The sequence below is a fragment of the Geotrypetes seraphini genome, chromosome 3 (assembly GCF_902459505.1).
Source record: "Geotrypetes seraphini chromosome 3, aGeoSer1.1, whole genome shotgun sequence".
Lineage (NCBI taxonomy): Eukaryota > Metazoa > Chordata > Amphibia > Gymnophiona > Dermophiidae > Geotrypetes > Geotrypetes seraphini.
In genome coordinates, this window is record NC_047086.1 from 338,311,965 (window position 1) to 338,339,599 (window position 27,635).

A 27,635-nucleotide genomic window follows, 5' to 3' on the forward strand; every position below is an offset into this window, starting at 1 on the left:
CTGAAACTGCCCCTGGTCCAGTCCTTGTGATTTAAAATGGGCTCTTCAAACAAATTGCTCTGCTTTGAATATCCAAAATTCATCAGCCTAGGATGGATAAAGTTAATTTTCCTCCTCCATGTTCCAGTCTTCATATACTGTTGTCCTCCTCACTGCTTCCCTGCAGTATAGTGCTACCTAGTCCCCTAAGTCAAGGTGACTGTTGCCAGGCAACATTGGCAGCAGTGTGCAGCTTTCAAGTTTGAGCTGCGAGAGTGCAGGTGATGGAAAATGACCCAGACAGCAAAGGGTACAGATGAAAGCCCCGAGAGAAAAGAGCTGCCACTGTTGCTGCTGATTAGGGAGCAAGTTGGAGACTGTATGGGTCCTGCTGAGTGAGAGAGAACAAACATTGTAGGATGGTCAATAAGCACGGGGGGGGGGGGGGGAGTTAAAGGAACATTAGTATGTCAGGGGACAGTGGAAAGTGATTGGGTAAGAGGAAGCATTGCTGCTGATTAGGGAGCAAGTTGGAGACTGTATGGGTCCTGCTGAGTGAGAGAGAACAAACATTGTAGGATGGTCAATAAGCACGGGGGGGGGGGGGGGGGGTGAAGGGACATTAGTATGTCAGGGGACAGTGGAAAGTGATTGGGTAAGAGGAAGCATAAATGATGGAACTTAGACTGAAGGGGGGAGGGTGGAAAGACAGAGGGCCCAATATACATAGTGAGTTATACATTTGGCAGTAGGTGGTAAGTGGTAATGCATCATTTGCTTTTGTGGACATTTCCAAGAATTATAAGGATAATATCAGGCTCTTTAGATCAATGGTTCCCAACCCTGTCCTGGAGGACCACTAGGACAGTCGGGTTTTCAGGATAGCCCTCATGAATATGCATGAGAGAGATCTTCATATAATGGAGGTGCCAGGCATGCAAATTTGCCCCATGCATATTCATGAGGGCTATCCTGAAAACCCGACTGGCCTGGTGGTCCTCCAGGACAGGGTTGGGAACCACTGATTTAGATGACAAAACTGCGAGACGTTACCCAGATAAAAGAGGGCTGGCTTAGGGAGGCGTTGAGGCTGTGCTGGAAATCATCCATTTAGTTGCTTAATGGATAAGTTATGTTTAACTTAGGCTGGTTGAATAGCACGTCTAAATTAAATGGATAGTTGTCAGTGGTGGTTACTGCTTAGACCACAGGTGTCAAAGTCCCTCCTCGAGGGCCGCAATCCAGTCGGGTTTTCAAGATTTCCCCAATGAATATGCATGAGATCTATTTGCCTGCACTGCTTTCATTGTATGCCAATAGATCTCATGCATATTCATTGGGGAAATCCTGAAAACCTGAATGGATTGTGGCCCTTGAGGAGGGACTTTGACAATCCTAGCTTAGACAGATATGCATAGAGGGGCATTTTCGACAGGACATCTGCATTTGGATTTTTGGGAAAGACAGCCAGAAATCCAGTAGAGAAAGTGTCCATTTTCAAAACAGTAAGACATCTTTTTTTTTTTTAATGATCTATCTAGATATTTTGGCCCTTAGTTCATTTATCTTTTTGGCCATTTTCGAATACAAAGAAGTCCCAATGAAAAATGCACAAAAACAAGCTATTGGGATGTCCAAGTAGCCAACATTCTTAGCAAACTGGTTACAGACAGCTGAGCACAGCAGAAGGGCACTCTAGAGGAGGTAGTGCAGTGAACATCCCTGGTACACATGTCACTATAACCTGCTTATATTGTATGGTGAGCCCTCCAAAATCCACCCAAAACTGTACCCACCTGTACAGTAGCCCTTATACCTACAGATGTCTTTATGTAGGTACAGTAGGTTAGGGGTGGGGTTTGCAGGGCTCACCTACAATATAAGCAGGTTATAGTGACATGTCTGCCTGGGACTTTTTATGTGACATTCACTGCAGTACCATCAGAGTGCCCCTCTGATCTGATCTACTGTGCTCAGCTGTCTGTGTGGTCATCTGAAGTTGTAATACAGGCTAGAAAGCACTGTTTTTCTTCACATCATTGGGTAGTGGGAAGGACATTGGTGACCACTGGGTGAGTGAGGGGTGGTCCTGTCTTAATCCTCCAATGGTCATCAGTTTTTGACCCTTATTAGTTTTTAAAACCAGTCTAGCCCCAAACTTCTAAATGGTGCTCTGGACGTTTTATTAAAAGTGTGAATATCCCTACAGAAGTCCAAGTCCTAAGCCTGCCTGACACACACCTCTAACATGGTCTCTTAAGACTGAAGTGCACTGGAGACAAAATGACCAGAAAGACATCTAGAAAGTCAGTTTTGAAAATGGCTACTCGGACGTTTTGTCTAGTAAGACATCCCAAGTGCCAGTTTATGCAGTCTTTTGGTCATTTATCTTTTTTGAAAAAATGAGCCCCATTTTCAATGCCACTAATTAAATGGACAGGGCTACCAAATATAGTAAAACCTTGGTTTGCGAGCATAGTTCGATCTGGAAGTATGCTCGTAATGCAAAGCACTCATATCAAAGTGAATTTCCCCATAGGAAATAATGGAAACTCAGACGATTCGTTCCACAACCTAAAAACTTTAATACAAAATACTGTATGCTGTGAGCACTTGAGCTATGGGTAAATTTGATTTGACACTTCTATTATGGTCAGCCATACTCGGCGTAAGAGATGCGCATGTCATGCGTGCTTGAAATGTGGGTAAATTGGGTGTGATAGTTATTACGTTCAGCTTTTATTACATTCAGCTGTGCTCAGTGTAAGATGTACGTACTGCATGACCGCTCATTTATCAAGTTAAAATTTAATAAAATGTTTTACTCATCTTGCGAAACACTCACAAACCACGTTATTCGCTATCCAAGGTTTGATTGTATACTTAAAGTTAAGTGCTGGGACCTACGCTTAACTTTACATGGTGGTTTCTCTAGTTGAATTTCAGACCCAATGAGTGTTGACTAGTCCTGCCCGCTTCAGGGAAAAAAAGTTTTGATTTGATTTGGCCTATTGAATTGATTTTTTGATTCAATTCACTTTTCCTGACCAATCGGGCATTTTTTTCAAATGGCCTGGCGGGTATATTTTTATAGCCTCTACACCCACCCCACCCCCCTTGTCCTCTCCAATCCCATGCTGATGCTGTGGTGCAAATGCAAACCCCCACAGCTCCCTCTGGGGTTCAGCTCTACCCTGACCCAATACAGCAGCTGGTTAAACTAAGGTCACAATGGCGGATCTGGGTATGCTTCCTCCTGAACACACTGTGGTTGTTTTAAAAAATTAAAAAAACAAAAAAACAACTTTGTAAAGTCTCAGGGTAAGTGTGATTCTTCAGTGAGAGGCTGGTAAGAAGAAGCAAACTGAGAATGAGCTGAGGTATTTTTAGTTTTATTACACAACAATAATAAATAATTAAAGTACAGTTTTCTCTAAAAACAGATTAAAAGCCACATTATTAAAATCAGTGTAAAATCTTAAAATGCTATCAAATATTTAAAAAGTTTAAGATTCAACCAGGTCAACTTGACTACTGTAATATTGTGCATCTTGCTAGAGCCCAAAAAATCTGCAGAGACTGAGCATTATTCAGAATGCAGTTCACTTGATTTACAATCTGAAGAAGCATGATCATATTATACCTTATTGTCAATTGCATTGGTTGCTGATTAAGTTCAAGTTTGGTTGCTTCTGCTTTAAGGTATTGGCAGGCTTAATTCCAGAATATCTCTTGGAATCATTTACATTCAATAACTCTAAACATTCCACAACTCCAAACATTCCACCTGCCAAGGGTTGTAAATTTAAAAGATTTCAACATCTGCTATCCTTTCAGGATAAGGATTTGACTTTCTTAATTATGTCGACTGACTCTTATTTACAATTTCGACATGTCTTAAAAATGTACCTTTTTAACGAATATTTTGACAATTAGGCATGCTCTGCTATTCTTCTCATCTTTTGTATACATAATTTTTTGTGAACCGCATAGAACTTTGTGGTACAAAAGTGAGTTTTATGTTAGGTGTCCACCTGCAGCCCGAGGGTCACATGCGGTCCCGTGAAGTATTTTGTGCTACCCCGGTCGAGGGCGATGCAGTGTTTTCCTCTGCTGCCCCTGGGTGTTTACCGTCTTGCTGGCTCCCTCCTGTCTTGCTGCAGCATTTCTGCAGCCCCAGAAAATTTTTTTTCGGCCAATGGGGCCCAAGGAAGCCAAAAGGTTGGACACCCCTGTCCTAAAGTGTCTAACAGTGTTTAAATTCTTTACAACTTACTTCACTTTCAGCTTATCTGTTCCAATGAATAACCCTGCTCTAATAGAATTTCTCATCAACTTAAAATATTTTAGTTGCATTACCTCCTCGGTAGGTTAAATTTTAACCTGTTTTCATAAACAAAAAATACTTTTCCTCTTTCTGTTAGGCCCTAGCTCTTTGAGGATACACATTTCAAATCTAACATATTGTAATCATAAAACAGAAAATAAAATTATTTTTACTACCTTTTGTTGTCTAGTCATTTTATTATTCAAATCATGTTGGTCCCAGGCTCTGGTTGGCTTCTGTTAACTTGCTCGCCAGGGTCTCCTGCCCATTTAACGTTTTCTTCTTTCTCCGTGCTTACCATTCATCTTTCATTTCTGTACCTTCCCTTCCACTGCCATAATCCAACATGTCTGTTTCTTTCCCACTGTCTACCAACTCTCTCTCCTAGTGCTGCCCAATTCACAGATTCAAATTGATTCACTTTGGTGAAGCGATTTAAAAAAAAAAAAAAGACTCACCAATTTAGTGAATCCTGAGTCTCCTAAAACAGCAGCAGTGGTGGTAGAGGCAGGCGGTGAACAGGCTGCTCCTGGCCTGCCCCATCACTGATAGCGTGGCAGAGGGAAGCCCTGGCGGGCAGGCCGCAAGCAGCCTGTTCACTGCTGCTGCTTTAGGAGGCCTGAAAGTTGAGGTTTCATGGTGGGGGGTGTTGATCAGGAAGTGCTGCACAGGGGGATAGGAGGGATGGAAGACTACTGCATGGAGGGATGGAAGACTGCTGCACAGTGTATTTCATTTTGGGATTACTTTGAAGGCTTTTGAATTGAAGACCATTTGTCCCCTCTGCTCCCAAATGAACTGAAAAGGATTCCTCCTACCCCCCAGGCCACCACCCACATTTAATTATACCCTGCTGCAACTCTAGGAAGGGCCAGGTGCGTGCAGCAATCGCACACTGCCGGCCCACAAGTCTTTCCCCCGATATCAATTTCGACATCTGAGAGAAAATCCAGGCAAAGAAAGAATCACCAGACAACAAAGATAGGAAAAATTATTTTATTTTAAATTTAGTGATCAAAATGTATCAGTTTTGAGAATGTATATCTACTGTCTATATTTTGCACTATATTTGTCTATTTTTCTAGAGTTGTTACTGAGGTGGCACTGCATAGTTTAGTCATCTGCATTGACATCTTTGAAAAACCCCTGAATATAAATGATAATTAACATTTTCTCTGCATACAGTGTGCTTTGTTTTTTTAAATTTTGTGGTTACCATTATGTATTAATAAGATTATATTGCATGTATATGAAAAAATGGATGGAAGAAATTGCATTACAATTAGTATTATTATTATGGGGGTGGAGTCAGGGGCAGAGTTTGTTAGGCTTAGGGGGTACTTGGTTTGAAAAGTTTGAGAAACACTGTTGTAGGGTACTGGTAGCCAGTATAGTTTTTGCAGAAAGGTCTGCAGCCTTCCATCAGTATAGCTTATTTCTCAAAACTTGAGAATTTCTTACAGCAGTGTTTTCCAAACTGAGCACCTCAAGAAATTATAGAATCTTTTGCATGAACATAAAATTTTAGATTTCCTCAGTGTATAAAAAATATTTTAGGGGTTCTACCACAGTTAAAATTAGGAATTGCTGCCCTATAGAATCAAATGCTTTTCTATGTGATTAGCAACAAGAGATGGCAATAAAAGCATCTGGCCAGTTCACCCATCATTTATTAAGTGTTATTCAATGACATGGGTAGAGTTTCTTCAAGACAACTTGACATTTATTCAGATTAGTTTTAAAAGTAGACTTATTTTCAATATATGCAATTTTAAAAATTCAATATACTATGAAATACCATTAACACTATATCCCAGTATTTGTGTTATTACATAATGAACGTTCCTGCACTTAAGAAATCTGCATTTTCACACTATCCCAGCAGAAAAAAAACCCTTAAGTACAAGTCAATTTTTTAGTTAGACATAGGCTTTAACTATGCATACGAATGTGGAATGTGGAACTATGCATACTGAAGTGGAATTAGCATCCACTTGAAACTTCTGAGCAGCATTACCAGTGAGACTTTAATCTCGACTACTAATTAATCACGCAATTTATAATTCAGATTTAGAAAGCAACATGTAATTTCAATTTACAAAACAGTAAGACTATCCAAACCACAATTTACTTTTTTTTACGTTAATGCAGCAAAAAAAACAATAGCAAATACAAAAAAAACAATGAATATATTTCGAGGAACTCCCCCTCTTTTATCCAACTGCGCTGAATACCGAGCCGCCCATTCTGTTCTTACGGGGGCTCGGTAGCGCATCTCGATATAAAAAAGGGGGAGGGGTGTTGTGTTTTCAGATAGTACTTTTATTCCGATTCTACAATACAAGATGTATCGTTGGACACACCATATTCCAGAGACTAAACTGTCACCCCTCTCCTCCCTCCCAGAAACCCCCCCCCCTGACTAAAAGAGATCCACATACCCTCCAAGCACAAGTCTTTTACTAGATTAAAGACTGCCTAATAAACTTCCTTAGCAACGCAAAACAGCTCTACCCTCCTTGGCAGCCAGACATAAGAAATCCTTCTTCAACACCTGAATACCCATAACAACATTTCCTCACGCCACTGATCAAAACCGCAGCTACGTCACGACTGAGGCAGCCAATCACCACTTCAACGGACGGCGGAGCCTGCCTAGTTCCGAGTTTACGTCTTCTCCTCAATCAAACTTCCTTAAAGTAAGCCCTAAGCTCCGCCTCCAGTTTTAAGACCATCCGCTCACCTGAGGCTTTGGCAATGGACGGTTCAACCAACCAATCAATCCTCTTTGGAAGAAGCGGGGCGGCAACCTAGAGGCCGAGTTTCGATGGAAATGGCTAACCAAAGTAGGCGGGTGCTGGTGGTCAGCAGGGTTGGGGCTTGGGTCTGATGTTGAAAGATGGTGGTAGTGCTGTGTTGCCGATGAAGGTTTTTTTTTTGTTGTTGTTGTTTTTCTCAGCTGCACGTCAGTCTACTTGCAGTCTCTTCCAGTGCGGGGCGGTTGTTTGGTTTGTAGTCTTGTGTTACAGAGGAGCTAGCGGCATGCTTTCCTTTGGCTGAAGTCATGGAGGGTTGCTTTCCAGTGCTGGCGGTGAGGAAGCAGTTCTTGCCATAGCTCTGCGTGCGTGAGGTAAGCAGGACGGGCGGCGCTCCGAAATGTAGGGGTTTTTTTTTGTTTGTTTTTATGTTATATCTGTGACGTGATGCCAGGCTCTGCGGCTGTGGGGAGAGGGTGTGGAAGGCTGCCGTAGAGATGCGAGCGACCTCCGCCACTTCTTGCATGGCACTCGCTTCCCGGTGCCGGTTTATGTCGGGTTCCTCCAATCAATGCTTTCCCACACTGACATTCTCTATCCTTCCTGCTGTCATGCACACAGTAAAATCTGCTCCCCATTTTATCTTGATGACAAAACGGCCTTGCCCGTTAGTCACCCAACGATTTGTATAAGTTACAGTTTCTTGTGAGGGAGAGACTTAAAGGAGGTGAATTTTTAAGTTCTTGATAGTTTTATTAAAGAGGGGCAACTCCCTTATTGGGGATTTCCTTCCTTGGGAGGAGAACGAGTTCTGTTCTTGCGTTTCTTGTTTGCCTCCCAAAAGATTAAAACAAAATCAAGCTGTGGACATTTTTCCCTGAATGCTAAGATAAACCGCTTCTCGCCGCATCTGATTACTTTTCTGCCCTGCCCCTTTTGCTTGTTGAGGCTATCTTTTAACGCTTTGGGGATGACAGTATCTTTTAGTTATTGATATTGTTGTTCATCTTGTCCATATTTTAAAATACAGTGCATTTTTATTTAATCCATGAATTTGTGTTGCAAATGGCTTTTGTGTACGTTTTGGTTTGGGTTTTGTAGACTTCAGGGCTTATGAAAACCTTTGGCTGTTTATTCTCCGTTACAGCATCATGTAAAATATTAATGCCAGTTTTCCCCTCTCTTTTGGTTTTATCTTTTTACTTTATTTAGCCCAAGAAGAATGACTACCTGAAGGAACTTCTTTTCTCTTAGCCATGCATGCAACCGTCCAGCCTTCCAACTTGGAATTTTTCTCTTTCTCTGTTGCACGGAAAGAAAACAAGCATCCGTGCACATTGCTTCGTTTGAAAGTTAGGTTCTTCTGCATAAATTTGTGCTGAAAAATCTGACCTTACTTCTTGATGTGCCAGGAGTTGCTTAATTGTTGGAATCATGGCTTCAGTTTGGAAGAGGCTGCAGCGTGTAGGCAAACATGCATCTAAGTTCCAGTTCGTGGCTTCCTATCAGGAGCTGATGGTAGAATGCACCAAGAAATGGTAAGTACTGGCTATCTTGTTGCAATTTGGTTTTTTTTTTGTGTGTGTGAATTAGTAAAGCTCTGCTACATATCCTCTTTAGCTGAGGTACTGTGCCAGCCCCTGAGTGGGATTTTCCTGCCTGAGAATTTTATTATTAACACTCCTTACCAGTATTCTCAGTGTTATTGTTTTGGCTATGATAGTGGTAAAGTATTTCAGATCTTTGTGCATTCTTGAAATATGCGTTCTCCCCAAACTTAAAATATGTTGTGTTAGAATAGTGCAAATCTGATCCATCGGATTAATCAGATAATTGTAAATACAGTCAATCTTGGATAGTGAGTAACTTGCCCCCTCTTCTATTAAACTGCGCTAGCAGTTTTTAGCGCAGAGAGCCATGCTGAATGGCTCGCACTGCTCCTGATGCTCATAGGAACTGTATGAGCGGGAGCAGCGCGGGCCATTCAGCGCGGTTCACTGCGCTAAAAATTGCTAGTGCAGTTTAATAGAAGAGGAGGTTGGTATGCGAGTGTTTTGCAAGACGAACAAAACATTTTATGAAATTTTAACTATAAACAAGTGATATCTTGCAGTACGAGCACGTATATATGCATCACATCATCAAAACCCACAGTTAAAGCGCACACATCTTACGCTGAGCATGGCTGAACATAATAAAAGCTGAACATAATAAAAGTGTCACGCACAATTTACCCGCAGTTCAAGCACGCACTACATACATACATCTTAAGTCGAGCGTGGCTGAATGTAATAGAAGCGTCACACCCAGTTTACCCATAGCTCAGGTGCTCACAGCATACAGTATTTTGTATTAAAGTTTTTCAGTTGTGGAACGAATTGTCTGAGTTTCCATTATTTCCTATGGGGAAATTTGCTTTGATATACAAGTGCTTTGGATTACAAGCATACTTCTGGAACAAATTATGTTCGCAAACCAAGGTTTTACTGTATTTGTTACTGGCCTAGTTATCCTTGGATAGATATAATGGTTTCTTATAAGTAGATGATTCATGCTTTGAAAAAGGAAAGGTCAAGATGTTGATTATAAAGTTGTCAGTTTGTGCTGATGAACATATCATGTTTTCGTTGGCAATTGAGATTGATATGTTTGATTTGTTGAGACACAAGGAATCAGTTTTGGAGGCCATGAAATTTAATGTAAGGCATCATAACATGGATCTGGTTTGCATTAATAGGCCCATCTCCATGACAGTGGCATCCCTAGACCGAAATACTTAATGGGGCAGTTCTAGGTGCCCAGTATTAGAAGCTTAGACTCCCCAGCCCCAACTGTCACTTTTCTTTCTCTCCTGCTGGCATCATTGTCTTCCCAGGTTGGCAGTATTGCTGCTGTGGCAGCAGTAAAAGCAGTGCAAAGACACATGGGACCAGTTTCTTCTGTGCTCTGCTGTTGGCTTTGCTTATCACACCCTTCCATTGTAGAAAGTTTACATGAGAGGGGGTGTGACGGCAGAGCTAATGATGGCAGATGGAGGAAACTGGTCCCACATAACTTTGCATCAATTGCTTTTACTGCTGACTTCTTCGGGCCTGTACTTATAAGGGTGAATGGAAGAGAAGTTGGGGAGAAGAGAAAGCAGATGATGATTGATTTGGAGGGGGAAGCAGAGAAAGAGAGATGTAATGAGAGCGAGAGAGATATGGTAATGCTTGAAGAGGAGAAAAGAGATAGAAAGAATGGATAATGCTGGATGGGGCAGAAGGGAGAGAGATAAGGTAATGCTGGATGAAAGAGAAGAGACAGAAAGAGAACAGAGTAATGCTGGATGGGGTAGAGATATGGGGTAATGCTAGATGAGGAGACGAGAGTGAGAAAACCACACATACATGGGGTAATGCTGAATGGGAGATAATAATAATAATAATGGTTTATATACCGCAGGACCGTGAAGTTCTATGCGGTTTACAATGATTATAGAAAAATGTTACAAATTGAATAGAATTGACATAGTTAATATCTATTGTTTAGCAGTTCTAGAGGGCTGGTATTGAGAGAGAGATTGTGTGAATCAGTTTCCTATGTACTTTAAGAACAGGTATGTTTTCATTTGTCTCCTAAATTCCCTATATGTATTGGCAAGCATAAGTAGTTGTTTCAGATCGTTGCCCCATAATGCTGCTTGATAGGAGAGAAGGTGTTGGTGATGAATTTTGAATTTACATCCTCTAACCGGGGGGGGGGGGGGGAAACAAAATTCAAGTTTGAGCTTCTTGTATGTCTATTGGTTGAAAAGGAGAATAGGTCGGTTATGTTGGGGGCTAGACCGAATAGAACCTTGATAAGAGATAGAGAGAATGAATGGGATAATGTAGATAGGGAGAGGAAAGCGAGACAGATATGGGGTAATACTGGATGGTGGATGGGGAGAGGAAAGAGAGACAGACATGGGGTAGTGCTGGATGGGGATTTAGGGAGAGGAAAGAGAGACAGACCTGAGATAATGCTAGTTGGGGAGAGAGACAGACATGAGATAATCCTGGATAGGGAGATGGGGAGAGGAAAGAGAGACAGATATAGGGTAATGCTGGATGGGGAGATGGGAAGAGGAAAGATAGACAGACATGGGGTAATGCAAGATGGGGGGGAAAATACCCACACACAGACATAGGGTAATGCTGTATGGGGGAGAAGAGAGAGATGGGGTAATGCTGCAGGGGGACAGAGAGACAAAGAAGATGTTTGATGGTAAAGGGAGAAACAGCAGAGTAAATGAAAGATATGGGAATAAGAAGTGGAATTGTACGGCCAGGATGTAGGTAAAATGTGTTAATTGGTGAATGTAGTAGAAAAAAAGGGAGATTGAAGACTATATAGTAAGAATGAATGAAATCTGAATGGACAGAGAGAAAAAAAATAATAGAAAAAGCCTGAAAGAAAAAAATCATGGTCAGGGAGTAATGTAGTTTTGGAAGTTCCAAGATAGGAGGAAAGAGAAATTGAATAGGAGACCCTGGAAAGAGAGCTAAGAGATGACAGGAAAGCAGTAGTCGGAGACTGGAACTTACACAATTAAAAAAATTAAATGGCCAGACAACAAAGGTAGACAAAATAATGCTATTTTTAATTTTTGGTGAAGTAGTGTCATAGCACTTTTAGTCCAGTTTAAAAGTTAATAAAATAAAACACAAAACAAAGTAAGATGATACCTTTTCATTGGACTAATTTGATACATTCCTTGTCATCAGCAGCAGATGAAACTAGACGAGTGGATTGTGTCTGCCTACTAGCAGGCAGAGACAGAGAGCACAAATTCGAGATCTGCCATATATAAGATGTTCTGCTCACTGGTACTTCAGTATTCTCTATCTCCACAGGCAGATGGATGGTCTTCCCTGCTCCTGGTTTTATCTCTTGCTCAGCATGGACTGGAAATGGTTGCTCAGACCAGCCTAGCTTGGCTCCTATTGCGGCTTTGCTGTCTCAGTTGAGCATGGGAATTAGGCTATCTGGATGCCTGTTCAAGGGCATAATTACCGTATTTTCGCGGATATAACGCGCGCGTTATACGTGATTTTACGTACCGCGCATACCCCTCGCGCGTTATATGCCTGAGCGCGGTATACAAAAGTTTTTTAACATAGTTCCCACCCCGCCCGACGCCCGATTCACCCCCCCAGCAGGACCGCTCGCACCCCCACCCCGAACGACCGCTCGCACGCGCTCCCACCCGCACCCGCATCCACGATCGGAGCAAGAGGGAGCCCAAGCCCTCTTGCCCGGCCGACTCCCCGACGTCCGATACATCCCCCCCCGGCAGGACCACTCGCACCCTCACCCCGAAGGACCGCCGACTCCCCAACAATATCGGGCCAGGAGGGAGCCCAAACCCTCCTGGCCACGGCGACCCCCTAACCCCCCCCCGCACTACATTACGGGCAGGAGGGATCCCAGGCCCTCCTGCCCTCGACGCAAACCCCCTCCCCCCAACGACCGCCCCCCCCCAAGAGCCTCCGCCCGTCCCCCAGCCGACCCGCGACCCCCCTGGCCGACCCCCACGACACCCCCACCCGCCTTCCCCGTACCTTTGTGTAGTTGGGCCAGAAGGGAGCCCAAACCCTCCTGGCCACGGCGACCCCCTAACCCCACCCCGCACTACATTACGGGCAGGAGGGATCCCAGGCCCTCCTGCCCTCGACGCAAACCCCCCTCCCCCCCAGCTGACCCGCGACCCCCCTGGCCGACCCCCACGACCCCCCCACCCCCCTTCCCCGTACCTTTGGAAGTTGGCCGGACAGACGGGAGCCAAACCCGCCTGTCCGGCAGGCAGCCAACGAAGGAATGAGGCCGGATTGGCCCATCCGTCCTAAAGCTCCGCCTACTGGTGGGGCCTAAGGCGCGTGGGCCAATCAGAATAGGCCCTGGAGCCTTAGGTCCCACCTGGGGGCGCGGCCTGAGGCACATGGGCCCAACCCGACCATGTGCCTCAGGCCGCGCCCCCAGGTGGGACCTAAGGCTCCAGGGCCTATTCTGATTGGCCCACGCGCCTTAGGCCCCACCAGTAGGCGGAGCTTTAGGATGGATGGGCCAATCCGGCCTCATTCCTTCGTTGGCTGCCTGCCGGACAGGCGGGTTTGGCTCCCGTCTGTCCGGCCAACTTCCAAAGGTACGGGGAAGGGGGGTGGGGGGGTCGTGGGGGTCGGCCAGGGGGGTCGCGGGTCGGCTGGGGGGGAGGGGGGTTTGCGTCGAGGGCAGGAGGGCCTGGGATCCCTCCTGCCCGTAATGTAGTGCGGGGTGGGGTTAGGGGGTCGCCGTGGCCAGGAGGGTTTGGGCTCCCTTCTGGCCCAACTACACAAAGGTACGGGGAAGGCGGGTGGGGGTGTCGTGGGGGTCGGCCAGGGGGGTCGCGGGTCGGCTGGGGGACGGGCGGAGGTTCTTGGGGGGGGGCGGTCGTTGGGGGGAGGGGGTTTGCGTCGAGGGCAGGAGGGCCTGGGATCCCTCCTGCCCGTAATGTAGTGCGGGGTGGGGTTAGGGGGTCGCCGTGGCCAGGAGGGTTTGGGCTCCCTCCTGGCCCGATATTGTTGGGGAGTCGGCGGTCCTTCGGGGTGAGGGTGCGAGTGGTCCTGCCGGGGGGGGGGGGGGGATGTATCGGACGTCGGGGGGGGGGGCATCAGGCTTTCAGGATGGGGACAGACCTTCAAGGGGGGACAGTGCACGGAAGTCAGGGGGGGTGAAAGGAGAGTCGGGACAGCGCACGGAAAGTCAGGGCGGGCGAAAGGAGAGTCGGGCAGCATGCGCGTTATATGCCTGAGCGCGGTATAGAAAAGTTTTTGTACATATCATCGTGATTTCTGCGCGCTATACCCCTGTGCGCGTTTTACAATGGTGCGCGTTATATCCGCGAAAATACGGTAGTGGTGCCAGTTCCCTTTCTATCCCTTGGACCGCTATATATACTAGTCCTGCATTCCTATCACCCTCCTCATATTTAAAACAAACAAACAAAAAGTTGTGGTTAAACCCAGAGGGAGTGCTGAGATGGGAGGCATTTCATGAGAACAGTGTCCAGATAACCACAGTAAATACCTCAATTGGCCAAACTCCACTTTCACCACCAGGGTGTTTGCTGAAGATTCATTTTCTTGCTTTTTTTCTGGGGTTTTGAACTTGTGGGAGAACTGGCGGGGCTCCCATCCCTCCACACCTGTGGCCTTCTCATGGCTTCCATGAGTTTGAGCGGCCGTGTGAGTTTGGGCTGGAAGTCATCTAACTTTGGCGTTCTCTGTCCTAGGCCTTTCCTTGGCAGGGCTGGGGACTTCGTAGTGCCAGTGGAGGATGAGGCCTGAATGCGGGGCTTTTAGTCGGCATCCTCCCTTCCCTTCTTTCCCAGCGTCAATCATCAGGGCCATGTCTGTCTCCTTTGTAAATTTAGTTGTCACTGCTGCTTGGGCTGCTGTCAATATGGCGGGTTCTTGGCACTGAGTGCAGGAGACAGAACGGATGGACATGTGAATATGGGTCCTGACACAGCCCTGACAGCAACGTACGGAAGGCTTAAATAAAGTTCCCTCCCATAAGCAGTTCCTTTTCCCCTGCTTTGCATGCAGCCTTGGAACCCGTCGGAGAGGGAAGCAGAGGATTCTGTCCGTGTTTGAGGGATAGGAGGCAGTGTTGAATTGTAGATTAAGAATCTGTTATCAGACAGAAAACAAAGGGCCATCTTTCTCAGTGGAGGAGGGTAAATAGTGGTGTGTCACAGGGATCTTAACTGAGACTGGTGCTATTTAACTTATTTATAAAAGATCTGGAAATTAGAACGACAAGTGAGGTGATTAAATTTGCAGATAACACTAAACTGTTCAAGGTTGTTATAATACATACGGACTGTGAAGAATTGCAGGAAGACCTTAGGAAATTGGAAGACTGGGTGTCCAAATGAAATTTAATGTGGATAAATACAAAGTGATGCACATTGGGAACATGAATCATAGGGCTCCTTTTACAAAGGTGTGCTAAGTGTTTTAGCACGTACTAAATATTAGTGCGTGCTAACCAAACGCTAAACGCTAATGCGTGCATGTTAGTCTATGGACACGTTAGAGGTTAGCGTGCGCTAAAACGCATAGTGCATCTTAGTAAAACAAAGGGATAGTTACTGGATGCTAGAGTCCATCTTGGGGGCCAGCACTCAAGAAAAAGATCTGGGTGTCATCGTGGACAATATGCTGAAACCTTCTGCCCAATGTATGGCGGCGGCCAAGAAAGCAAACAAGATGCTTAGAATTTTTAGAAAAGGGATGGTAAACAAGACTAAGAATGTTATAATACCTCTGTATCGCTCAGTGGTGCAATCTCACCATGAGGATTGTGTTCAGTTCTGGTCTCCTTATCTCAAAAAAGATATAGCGGCACTAGAAAAGGTTCAAAGACAAGCGACCAGGATGATAAAGGGGATGGAACTCCTCTCGTATGAGGAAAGACTAAAGAGGTTAGGGCTCTGCAGCTTGGAAAAGAGACGGCTGAGGGGAGATATGATTGATGTCTACAAAATCTTGAGTGGATCGATTTTTCACTCTTGTCAAAAATTACAAAGACTAGGGGACACTCGATGAAGTTACAGAGTAATACTTTTAAAATCTATAGGAGGAAATATTTTTTCACTCAGAGAATAGTTAAGTCCTGGAACGCGTTGCCAGAGGATGTGGTAAGAGTGTTTAATGTGGCTGGTTTAAAAAAAGGGTTGGGCAAGTTCCTGGAGGAAAAGTCCATAATCTGCTGTTCAGACAGTCATGGGAGAAACCACTGCTTGCCCTGGATCAGTGACATGAAATGCTGCTACTATTTGGGTTTTTGCCAGGTACTTGTGACTTGGATTGGTCTCTGTGAAGACTGGATACTGGGCTAGATGGACCATTGGTCTGATACAGTAAGGCTATTCTTATGTTCTCTCTGTCACCTCGTTGGTGCTAGTGCCTTCCTTCTTAGTGCCTTACCTTTTCGGCTTCATAGCCCTGCTCACAGCTTTCCTGACATTCCATTTCTCTCAAGTGCCATGGCCCTCCTCTAGGATTCTAGGCATAAAGATATATAAGTGGCTTCTAGTGCCACCTGTAACCACATTTATTCTCTAATTCCCTAAGCTCTCACTATGTGGTGCTAGCTCCATTCAGCCCTGGTCTAGGTCCTCTGGGCTTGGTATTTGAGGGGGCAAAGTTGTTATATTATTTGGTGATGGGAGGTTTCGTGGGCCCAGTCATTCTGCTACCCAGCGGTTATTACTTCCTTGATCCTTCCTAGGGGTGAAAAATAGCTCCTGCCTCCTTTGTCTGTCCTGTGTCTGGCCTCCACCTTCAATTTCAGTCCTTTGTCTGGCTAGGTGGGGGAGGGGAACTGTTTCTCTTTCCTCTATTTCTTCCCCTGAGGCCAGCCGCTCTCTGCTTCGGTGACCTTTCTGTCAGTTGTCAGTGGTTATTCTCCGGTTAGCCTTGGTTTTCTGGTGCTATGCGTCTGTCTTACAGGGCCGGGCCGGGGGAAGGGGATGCCTCCTCGCCATACTCGTTTGCACAGGATTCCGTTCTTTTTCAGTCCCTGTCAGGGGCATCCATTTTTGGCCCAGGCTCACTCTGTTTTCCAGAGTCTGTACTATTCTAATTTAGGGTGTACTATGTCAGTGGGCTACTGTTTAGCTATGCTGAGGTCTTGGGTTTTGATTTGGCTTTTCCCTCCCATGTCCTGCCCATTAACTGGCTTCAAGAAGTGCGGTAGGTACCAGTGCACTATTTATTTAACTGATCCACACAAGTGGTGATTCAGTACCTGGGCCCGGACCATCGCGTGGTGTTGTGTATGCGCTGTTCGACCTTGCGATAGTACTCCATTAAGAACTGACTTCTACAAAAGACTTATTTTTGGTACCATGGATACATCGCAGGTACCTTCAACACCATCCAAGCCAAAGACATCGAAGGCATTGCCATCGATCGAGGTACCCACTTCCATGCCGGTATCACAGACTATAGCTCCGTCAGGTAAGCCAGCTAAGAAGTCACCAGCTTCCCAGATGGGGTCTCAGGCCACTAAGTTATCGCTTCTAGTTGTACTGACCAAGCAGAGACCATTGATGCGGCTCGTTTCAATTTGGAGGGGTGCATCTTCATCGATGTCATCCTCTCCGGAGCGAGCCGCGGCACCATTGATATCGGCGTCCAAGCCACAGGTATTGGTGCAGGCTTTTAAAGAGAAGATTGATGCTCTCTTTCAGTTGTAGTTTGGGGGTATGTTCCAGCTTGTCACCACCATGTCAGCTCCTCCGGTACCGGTTCAACCTGAGCGTCGCTCCATGCGAGATGTAGATACCAGTATTGCCTCCTCGGTACTGCATCATTCGCAGCACCAATCATTGTCATTGAGCCATGCTTCTCGCCACTGTTCTTCAAGGTACTGATCACCTTCTATAAAGCATCGATCTTATAGAAACACAATTGTTTGTAAATGCATTTCTTTAAGTAGTGATTTTCCCTGTTCAATGATCTTCCGAAGGATTCGATTACTTGTGTTCATCTGTTGCAAAATTTTATGTATGTAACACTTTTGTAAACCGTTTTGGCTTAAAACGGTATAGAAATTTTTAAAATAAAAAAATAGACATCAATCTCCTTCTCAAAAGCATAAGAAGACTCATTCTTCTGAGACTCGTTCCAGTCATTCCAGACATTCGTCTCCACGTCTTGGATCTTCCAAATCTGGAAAACATTCTTCAAAATCCAAGCATATTTCTCCCAAACGCCCAGATAAGTGTAAGAAGTCTGTTTCACCTGTTTCATCAGACTGGCACCGAGCCAAATGTCGGGTACGATTGTCCTTCCATCCCAGTAGATTCAGATCTTCGTCTGGACTCAAACCAAGGCGCATCTCCATCCTCAACAGAGGCTTATGATTCTCAGGCAGAGTGTTTTTCTCATATTACTTCTCAAAGAGAACCTTCTCCTTTTGAGCCAGTCTCATTTATTTGTTTCATCAGACAATTGAGTGAAGACATGGCTGTAAAATTGGAGGCAGATTCCAAGTATTCAGCGAAGTTTATTGAAATCATGGATTATAAACATCCTCCTAAGGAGCTTCTCAAACTCCCTTTGCATGGTATCCTGAAAGAAACTCTTCATAAGAATTGGGAGTCCCCTTATTCGGTTCCAGCTGCTCCTAGGAAACTGGATTCTCAATACAAGATCATTCCCATTCCTGGTTTTGATAAACCTCAACTTTCACATCAATCTCTCGTCATGGAATCTAGTCTAAAAAAAAATCTGCTCCTTCTAAGTTCTATGCCACAGTTCCTCCGGGCAGGGAAGGTTGAACTCTGGACAGATTTGGGAGACATTTATGCCAGAATTCCATGCTGGCAAATAGAGTCATTAATTATAATTTTTATTTTCCCTGTTATCTCAAGTATTGGGTAAAAAAAAATGCCTAACTACATCGAAAGTCAGAGTTTCAACATATGTTTCATACTCTTACTCAACTCTGGCTTCATATAGTGCAATCAGCTTACGATGCCTTTGAGCTGTCTTCTAGAGTTTCTACAATGTCTGTGGCTTTGAGGAGGCTTGCATGGCTAAGAATAGCAGACATGGATATTAACCTCCAAGATCGCTTAACTAACATTCCTTGCCTTGGAGATGAGTTTTTTGGGGCCACTATTCAAAATGCAACTAAAAAAGTTTTCAGAATATGAAAAGTCTTAACTCGCTGCTCAGGCCTAAATCAAAATCCTCTACCTCCAAGTCTTTCAAACCATCTGTTCATATCAGAGGCGTAATACACCAAAGTCTACTCCTCTTTCTAGGCCACAACAGAAAAAGCAGCGTCAACAGCATCCTCAAAAGCCTCAGACCTCTGCTGCTCCCAAGTTGAATCAGCCTTTTTTGACCGAATAGTTGAGAGCATAATCTAAATCAAGATAACTCTGCCTCTCCCTCTCCCCATTAGAAGTCGCCTTACATACTACCATGCTCGTTGGCAACTAATCACCTCTGATCTCTGGGTTCTCAATATCATTCGAGAAGGTTATTCTCTTCATTTCCTCGACATTCCTCCAGATCATCCTCCAAGAGAGTTTCCTTCAAATCCGCTGCAGTCCTCTCTTCTTCTCCAAGAAGTCGAATCTCTGCTCATTCTCAATGCCATCGAGAAGGTTCCTTTGGACCAGTAAAACATGGGGTTTTATTCCTGATATTTCCTTGTTCCGAAGAAGACGGGAGGCCTTTGTTCGATATTGGACCTTAGAGCTCTCAACAAATTTCTTGTCAAAGAGAAGCTTCAGATGCTGTCTCTGGCATCCCTCTACCCCTTACTGGATCAAAACGATTGATTATGCTCTCTGGATCTAAAGGAGGCTTACACTCATATTCCCATTCACCCAGCCTCTCGCAAGTTTCTCAGATTTCGGGTGGGAAATCATCATTACCAATACAAGGTTCTGCCTTTCGGCCTTGCGTCATCTCCCAGCATTTTCACCAAGTTCCTCATGGTGGTGGCAGCAGCCTTGAGAACCCATGGTTTACAAGTTTTTCCCTATCTGGACGATTGGCTCATCAAAGATCCTTCCTCTCAAGGGGTTACTGTAGTGACACAACAGACTATATTGTTTCTACAGAATTTGGGATTCGAAATCAACTTCCCCAAATCTCAATTACAGCCTTCTCAGATAGAGAGTTGCGCAGGGACAGAAATCCCACCCGTCCCCGCCAAAATCCCACCCATCCCCACCCGTCCCCTGCAAGGAATCCCCTCCATCCCCACCCGTCCCCGCGAGGAATCCCCTCCGTCCCCACCTATCCCTGCAAGGAATCCCCTCCGTCCCCATTCATTCCTATAAACTTCAGAAATAGTTATTTCATTTAATTATGCTACTGAATTAAAGGCTCTGGTAGAGACCCATTTACAAATAAGCAAAGACACTTTATTAATTTGGAAATATTAATTTGGAAGAATACATACTTTGCAAATGGGTTTCTACCAGAGCCTCTAATGTAAATATAACATATAAATACTCAGCTGATGAGAACCCCCAAGCTGTCAGCTGAGGACTTCTTTTGCAGTTGGCCGGGGGTCCCTTTTGCCAAGCTTGGCAGGCAGCAGTAGCGTCCCTGAGTCACAGATGCTGGCACCCCAGTGGCTCATGGATGTTGCCAGCGACTGCTGTGCTTGGTGGAGGGGAGTTCTGGCCGTCTCTAGAGGAGGTCCTCTGCTGGCAGTGCTTGGGGATCCCCACCAGTCACAGCAAGGGTCAGCAAGTACTTCAACACTGTAGAAATAAAAACAGAAATGCATTTCCTTTTCTTTTGAACACAATACAAAGACATCTGCTATATACATTTCCCAAAGCTAACATATTTTAGTCAATAAATTCCATTTTTTAACTTTGTTGTCTGGAGACTTATTTTTCCATAAAGTTGGTCCCAGTTTCTTTTTTCCGCTTTCCCATCTTCTGTAAATTCTTCTGTTGCTGTCCATTGGTTCCTCCTACCATGGTCCAGCATTTATCCCTTTCTCATCTTTCACTCCTGCCCACCAGTCCCATGCCCAACATTTCTCCTTCTATCACCCCTCTCCAGCACCATGCCACATCTCTCCTTCCATTCCCTTCACCACTATGTCCAACATTCCTCCCTCTTACATCTATTTCAATCTGTCCCACTATTCCCTTTCCACCACAATATTTCTCCCTCTCATCTGTACCTCACTCCTTCCCTATGACCAAAAATTCTCCTTTCTTCCATTCCCCGTGTACACAACCATCTCTTTCCCTCCCTTCCTCTCTCCCAAGTTCATGCCTTTTGTGTCCAAAAACACATTCCCTTCCCCCTTTTGTGTTCCGCGTTTGTCTCCCAGCCCTCATCTGCAAGCAGGATTCCCGCGACCATAGGAGGCGTCCCCACAGGATCCCCGTGACCCTAGGGGGCGTCCCCACGGAATCCCTGCGCCCATAGGTGGCGTCTCCATGGGATCCCCATGACCTGAAGGGGGAACCCGCGGGATCCCCGCAGGTCTCGCGGGATTCCCGTCGTCCCCATTCCTGTGCAGCTCTCTATTCTCAGACTCTTCAGTTCATCAGAGCCCTCCTAGATACTATTCAACTCAGGGCGTTCCTTCCTCAGCAACGTCTAGATCAGGGGTGTCAAACTCAATCACATAAGGGGCCGAAATCTAAAACACAGACTAAGTTGCTAGCCAAATTTTTTATTAAGATACTTAGTCTTAGTAGAAGTATAGATCCTTCCTCACCCTCAGACACCTGTGGCGTGGTCAGGCACTTGTGAAGCGCCCTGCTCCAACCTAGCTTTTACAGTGGGACTGGATCCTGCCTGCAAATAGATACTGAGGCAGCGTGGTGAGGAGCTTGGAGCACCGCTGGGAGTGGGACTGCACAGTCAGGCATTTAGAGGTGTGGGCTATATAAAATGGCCAGGCGGGCCGGATTCAGCCCCTCAGGCCTTGCTTTTGACATGTGTGGTCTAGATGCTTTGGTGCAACTTTGCCATCAGGTGTCCATTCTCACTTCAATTTCAGCGAGGCACATGATGGTTCTCCTAGGTCACATGGCCTGTGCCGTTCACATGACTCCTTTTACCATACTTCACCTACAGATTCCCCAGTGGTCCCTGGCTTCTCAGTGGTCGCAAGCTCTCGATCCGCTTTCCCGGCACATTACAGTAACATCTTCTCTATGACAATCTCTTAAGTGGTGGATGCTCTCTTCCAATCTTTCCAGAAGTTTGTTGTTTCAAATGCCTCCTCACCAGAAGGTTCTCACGACAGATTCGTCAACCTACGCCTGGGGAGCTCACCTGGATGGTCTCTGTATTCAAGGTCATTGGACCATCGCAGATCGTCGCCATCACATAAATCTGTTGTAACCCGGAGCAATCTTCAATGCTTTCAAAGCTTTTCAGCATCATCTTCAAGATCAGGCCATTCTCACCCGTACAGACAATCAAGTAGCTACATACTATGTGAACAAGCAAGGAGGAACAGGATCTCTTCTCCTTTGCCAGGAAACCCAAAAGATCTGGAATTGGGCAATTCTTCACAACATTTTTCTGAAAGTTGTTTACATTCAGGGAGAGAAAAATTCACTGGCGGACAAATTGAGTCATATTCTCCAACCTCACGAATGGACGCTGAACTCTGCAGCTCTCCGTCAAATTTTTTTCTCAATGGGGAATGCCTCAGACCTTATTGCATCTCCCCACAACCACAAACTGCCCCAGTTCTGTTCAAGACTATAATCTCCTCATTGCCTTGAGACGGATGCTTTTCTCCTGGACTGGACGAACAAGTTTCTTTTTGCGTTCACTCCATTTCCACTTATTCTCAATACGTTTGTCAAACTCAAACAGAAATCTGCCTCCATGATTCTGATAGCTCCTTGGTGGCCCAGACAACCTTGGTTCTTCCTTCTCCTTCAACTGAGCAGCAGGGAGCCACTTCTACCAATTTTTCCTTCTCTTCTTACTCAGAGTCAAGGTTCTCGTCTTCATCCCAACCTGCAGTCTTTGCACCTGGCAGCATGGTATCTCTCGGGATGACCTTGTCTGACCTTCAGTTTTCTCAACCTGTCAGAGACATCTTGGATGCTTCCAGAAAACCAACCACAAGGTAATGTTATACTCAAAAATGGACTCGTTTTTTTGCTTGGTGCAATCTTCATCATCAAGAACCACAATTTATCTCTTTGTCTTCGGATTTGGATTATCTATTTCATTTATCTCAGTCTGGATTCAAATCAACTTCTATTAGAATCCATCTCAGTGCAATTACTGCTTTTCATCAACCATTAGATGGAAAACCTCTCTCTGCTCATCCTGTGGTTTCTAAATTTATGAAAGGACTATTCAATATTAAACTACCTCTCGAACCACCTCCAGTAGTTTGGGATCTCAATGTGGTTCTTGCTAAACTGATGATGCCTCCATTTGAACCAATGTCTATGACTCATCTTAAGTATCTCACTTGGAAAGTGGTTTTCCTCATTTCTCTAACCTCTGCTCGCAGAGTCAGCGAACTTCAAGCCTTAGTAGCAGATCCACCATTTACAGTGCTTTATCATGACAGGGTTGTACTCCGCACTCATCCAAAGTTTTTGCCTAAAGTTGTTACTGAGTTTCATCTCAATTGAATGTCCTTCCAGTATTTTTTCCCAAGCCTCATTCTCACTGTGGAGAATCAGCTCTTCATACAAGGCCTTTCTTTTTAAAGTCGCATTTGGAGTATAACAATCCTTTTAAGGACGGCAATGGAAACTTGTTCCTTGCCATTTTTTAATCATTTTAACCTATTTTACAAAGTACCAGACTATTTTCTGTTCCCTCCCTTTTATTTTGATCCTTCTCCTTCTCTTTCTCATAATACAAATGTATTTCTACCCTTCTCCATTTTGTATCGGTATGTTAATGTTTGTCTATGCGTTTGATTGTTTGTAATATTAATTGTAATTTGTTTTTAATTCATGCCCTTTTTATTTTTTGTTTTTATATTATGTAAAACCCCTTTGAATTTTGATAAAGCGGTATATCAAATTTTTAAATAAACCTGAAACCTAAACCTGACTGTAAACAATCATTGGCCTACTATTTGCAACGAACTAAATCACACAGTTCTTCACAATTTCTTCTCTCTTTCAATCCTAACAAGTTGGGGCATCCTGTTTCCAAGAAGACAATTTCCAACTGGTTGGCTGCTTGCATCTCATTTTGTTATGCTCATGTTGGAATGTAACTGGAGGGTCGTGTCACAGCCCACAAAGTTAGATCCATAGCAGCTTTGTTAGCTTTTCTAAGTTCTACTCCTATAGATAAAATATGCAAAGCTGCTACTTGGTCCTCGGTTCATACTTTCATCTCTCATTACTGTCTGGAATCATTTTCCAAAACGGATGGCCGTTTTGGCCAGGCAGTATTACAAAATTTATTTTCTTAATGGCCAACTCTCCCACCATCCCTTTTTTGGTTAGCTTGGAGGTCACCCACATGTGAGAGTATGCTGCCTGCTTGTCCTAAGATAAAGCATAGTAACAGTTGTTATCCAGGGACAGCAAACAGATATTCTCACAACCCACCCACCTCCCCTGGTTGGCTTCATAGCTGTCATAGCTATCTGAACTGAGGAGCTGCGCACCTACGTCAGGCAGGAAAGCACTCGCGCATGTGCGGTGCGGTCAGTTGTGAAATTTCTAAAGTTCTTGGTGCAAGAGCGCTGTAGCAGCTCTCCATACCGGGGCTTCATGGATGATGTCACCCATATGTGAGAATATCTGCCTGCTTTCCCTGGATAACACCTGTTACGGTAAGTGAATGTGCTTTTTACAGAAAGGGTGGTAGATGCGTGGAACAATCTCCCGTAAGAGGTGATGGAGATAGAGACTGTGTCTGAATTCAAGAAAGCCTGGGATAGGCACATGGGATCTCTTAGAGAGAGGAATAGATAGTGGATACTGCAGATGGGCAGACTGGATGGGCCATTTGGCCTTTATCTGCCATCATGTTTCTGTGTTTCTATCTAAATGGCGCTCTATTGAGCCCTGACAGGAACCCTCTGTGACTCAGATAAGGTTTTTTTGGGACATTATTGCTTATTTTGGATATTAATAATTTTCCAGCAATTAGAATATTTGGAATTTATTGCAAGGGGATGGGTTTTTGATATGTTTTTTGTCCCTTCCTCCCCTCTCAGCACTTACACAGATTGTTTGTTTAGTGGTATTTTTGACCACGTAATTTCCTTCAGGGACTATATGATTTAAGGGGCAGGACTTATTTAGGCTTACTAATTTGATGCTGGTCCTGCCTGGGGCCTTTAATATATATATATATTATTAATCAACTTTTGGCTCGTACTGATATGTCCCATTATTTATGACAGTTAGCGGCTTATGTTTGTTCTTTGAGGGGATTTTGTAATGTTTTGCCAATTTTTGTTTTTCTATTATATTAGTAGTTTTGGCATTTTTATTGGGTTTTTTTTTGTGGCCTATATATATATCAACATGGCAATATCAAAATTCACCCTAAGAGAGAACTTTTGTGGCACTTAAATAAATAAATCAATTATAATTATTTTTGTGTCAATCAGAACTCTAATTTAATAATAATATAATGTGAGGTGGATCTTCAGAATAAAATTGTACCTCCAGTTGTATAAGTGTCTACGACAGAGCTAGTTGGATATACTAGCGCTAGATCTGGTGTACTTAGATTTTAGCAAAGACTTTGACACAGTTCAGCATAGGTGACTGATAAATAAACTGAGTGCCCTTGGTATGGGCCCTAAAGTCACTGACTGGATTAGAAACTGGTTAACTGAAAGGAGACAGAGGGTAGTCGTAAATGGAGTTCGTTCCAAGTTAAAGGATATTATCAGTGGTGTGCCGCAGGGATCGGTCCTTGGGCTGGGTCTTTCTAACATCCTTGTAAGCGATATTGCAGAAGGGCTGTTTGGTAAAGCTTGCCTCTTTGTGGATGATACCAAACCCTTTAAAAGGGTCGAAATCCCAGAGGGTGTAGATAACATGAGGAGAGATCTAGCGAAGCTTGAAGAATAGTTCAGAAATTGGCAACAAAGATTCAGTGCTAAAAATTGCAGGGCCCCCTGCATTTGGGCTGTAAAAATCCAAGGGGCGAAGTACTTCTGTGCATGAAAGAGGAGAAGGAGTTAGGGATGGTCATATTTGATTATCTTAAGCAGGGTGGATTTGATTTAAATCAAATCAGTTTAAATCACTAGTCAGAGATTTAAATCATGGTTTTCTACAACAAGACTCATTCTTGCTGGTATAATCTTAATATATACAACCAGATAAAGTTTCATTTTTTAAAAATAATTTTCAGATTAGTTTTTCAGTTATATAAAAAAAATTACTGGTTGGTTATACTATTAGAATAGATAAATAATTTTGAAATTATTGCAAGGTGAATTATCTCCAGTTTAATAGATTAAGCATTCATATTTGGACAACTTTTCTCCTGTACTCTATTGAAAGGAAAAAAATAATCATTACCTTAACAATTTAAATAGTTTTATTTAACAAAAAAAAATAATATTATAGCATATGTATTCTTACATTTGCTTAAACATCCATGTCAATTGATATGGTTAAACAAAATATCTTTTAGAAAAGACTTAGAGCCTGCTTTACAAAGCCGCGCTAGCAGCTGCCGCGTGGCAACAGCTCCGAAGCCCTTTAAATCTCTATGGGCTTCGGGGCCGTTACCACACAGCAGCTGCTAGCGCGGCTTTGTAAAACAGGCCCTTAGGGGTCCTTTTACTAAGGCATTAGTTCTTAGCACGCGCTAAATGCTAACGCATCCATTACATCCTATGGATGCATTAGCATGCATTAGCATTTAGCGCACGCTAAGATGCACTAGCATGCCTTTGTAAAAGGACCCCTTAGACTTTATCGGATCCCAATCGAGTTCTCAGTTTGGAATAAATGAGGCCAAAGGAAGAGAATATTCTTTTTATGCCAGCACAAGAAGCTACTACTGTTAAAAGTGAAATCCTTACCGTATTTTTTGCTCCATAAGACGCCCCTGACCATAAGATGCACCCACCAAATGGTGTACCCTGTCCCCCTCTAGTGGTAGGCACGTCTAATGGTGGGCACGTCTAATGGTAGGCAACCCCAAGCCAGCCTGCCAGCCCCAGGCCAGCCCGCCCCAGGTCCAAGCAAGCCAGCCAGCCCCAAACCAGCCAGCCAGATCCAGGCCAACCAGCCAGCCCCAGGCAAGCCCCCCCGTACCTTTTTAAATCCTGCCCAGCAGCTCCAGCCGGCTTCCCTCCCTCCCTGCCTGCCGCAACATCTACTTTGCAGATGGTGCTCGCAGCCTTCACTCTTCCGGGCTCCTCCTTATTTTCTGGCTAGCGGCGAAACAAATCAGCAGCGTGGATATCAACAGCAAGCTTTACGCTCTCCTGCTCTGCCCTGCGCTGCTTTCTGAATGGCTGCGAGAAGTTATGGTAGCCATTCGGAAAGCAGAGCGGGAGAGCGTAAAGATTATTCCTGAAGTCCGCGCTGCTGATCTTTTTCACTACTGGCCAGGAAATAAAACGAGGACGCTGGACCACCAGGTGTAAAAGGGGGAATGGCGACGACAGATGGGGGTTTATAAAAAAGGTGGTGCGGTGGCAGTGGGCGAGCGGGTGGGTTTAAAAAGGTGTTGTGGCGGCTGGTTTTTTTTTATACAATGGTATGGGGGAGAAGGTAACAAAATTTGTACCTTCACTTCATAAGACGCACCAAGATTTCCACCCACTTTTGGGTGGAAAAAAGTATGTCTTATGGAGTGAAAAATACGGTACTTCAACAGTCTTTAAATTCAACTACTTAGTAAGTGACTTCCACCAGTTCACTGGTGTGACTTTCTTTAAAACATCATTGGCAAATATGTATTTCTTGAATGGTTCCCTCTTAGCTCTGAATTTTATTATAGCTGGCATTACAGATGGATGATTCTGGATACCCATGTCATAGCTAACTCTTCTTCTTTGGCACTTAAGTTTTGACCCTAGTACTG

The 27,635-nt window shown here is 44.4% G+C and overlaps 1 protein-coding gene across 8 annotated transcripts in view; it reads left to right on the forward strand.

Moving 5' to 3' along the window:
- The first annotated feature begins 7,167 nt into the window (after window positions 1-7,167).
- Window positions 7,168-27,635, forward strand: part of EHBP1 (EH domain binding protein 1) — a 617,593-nt gene continuing 597,125 nt past the window's right edge. For 4 of the 8 annotated variants that reach the window (XM_033936740.1, XM_033936741.1, XM_033936748.1 and 1 more), the window contains exons 1-2: window positions 7,168-7,436; window positions 8,275-8,600. In XM_033936740.1, the coding sequence (XP_033792631.1) occupies window positions 8,497-8,600 (104 nt within the window). In that variant the 5' untranslated portion in view covers window positions 7,168-7,436; window positions 8,275-8,496. The remainder of the gene's footprint in view (window positions 7,437-8,274; window positions 8,601-27,635) is intronic. The other 4 variants (XM_033936743.1, XM_033936742.1, XM_033936744.1 and 1 more) reach the window with 1 other exon arrangement.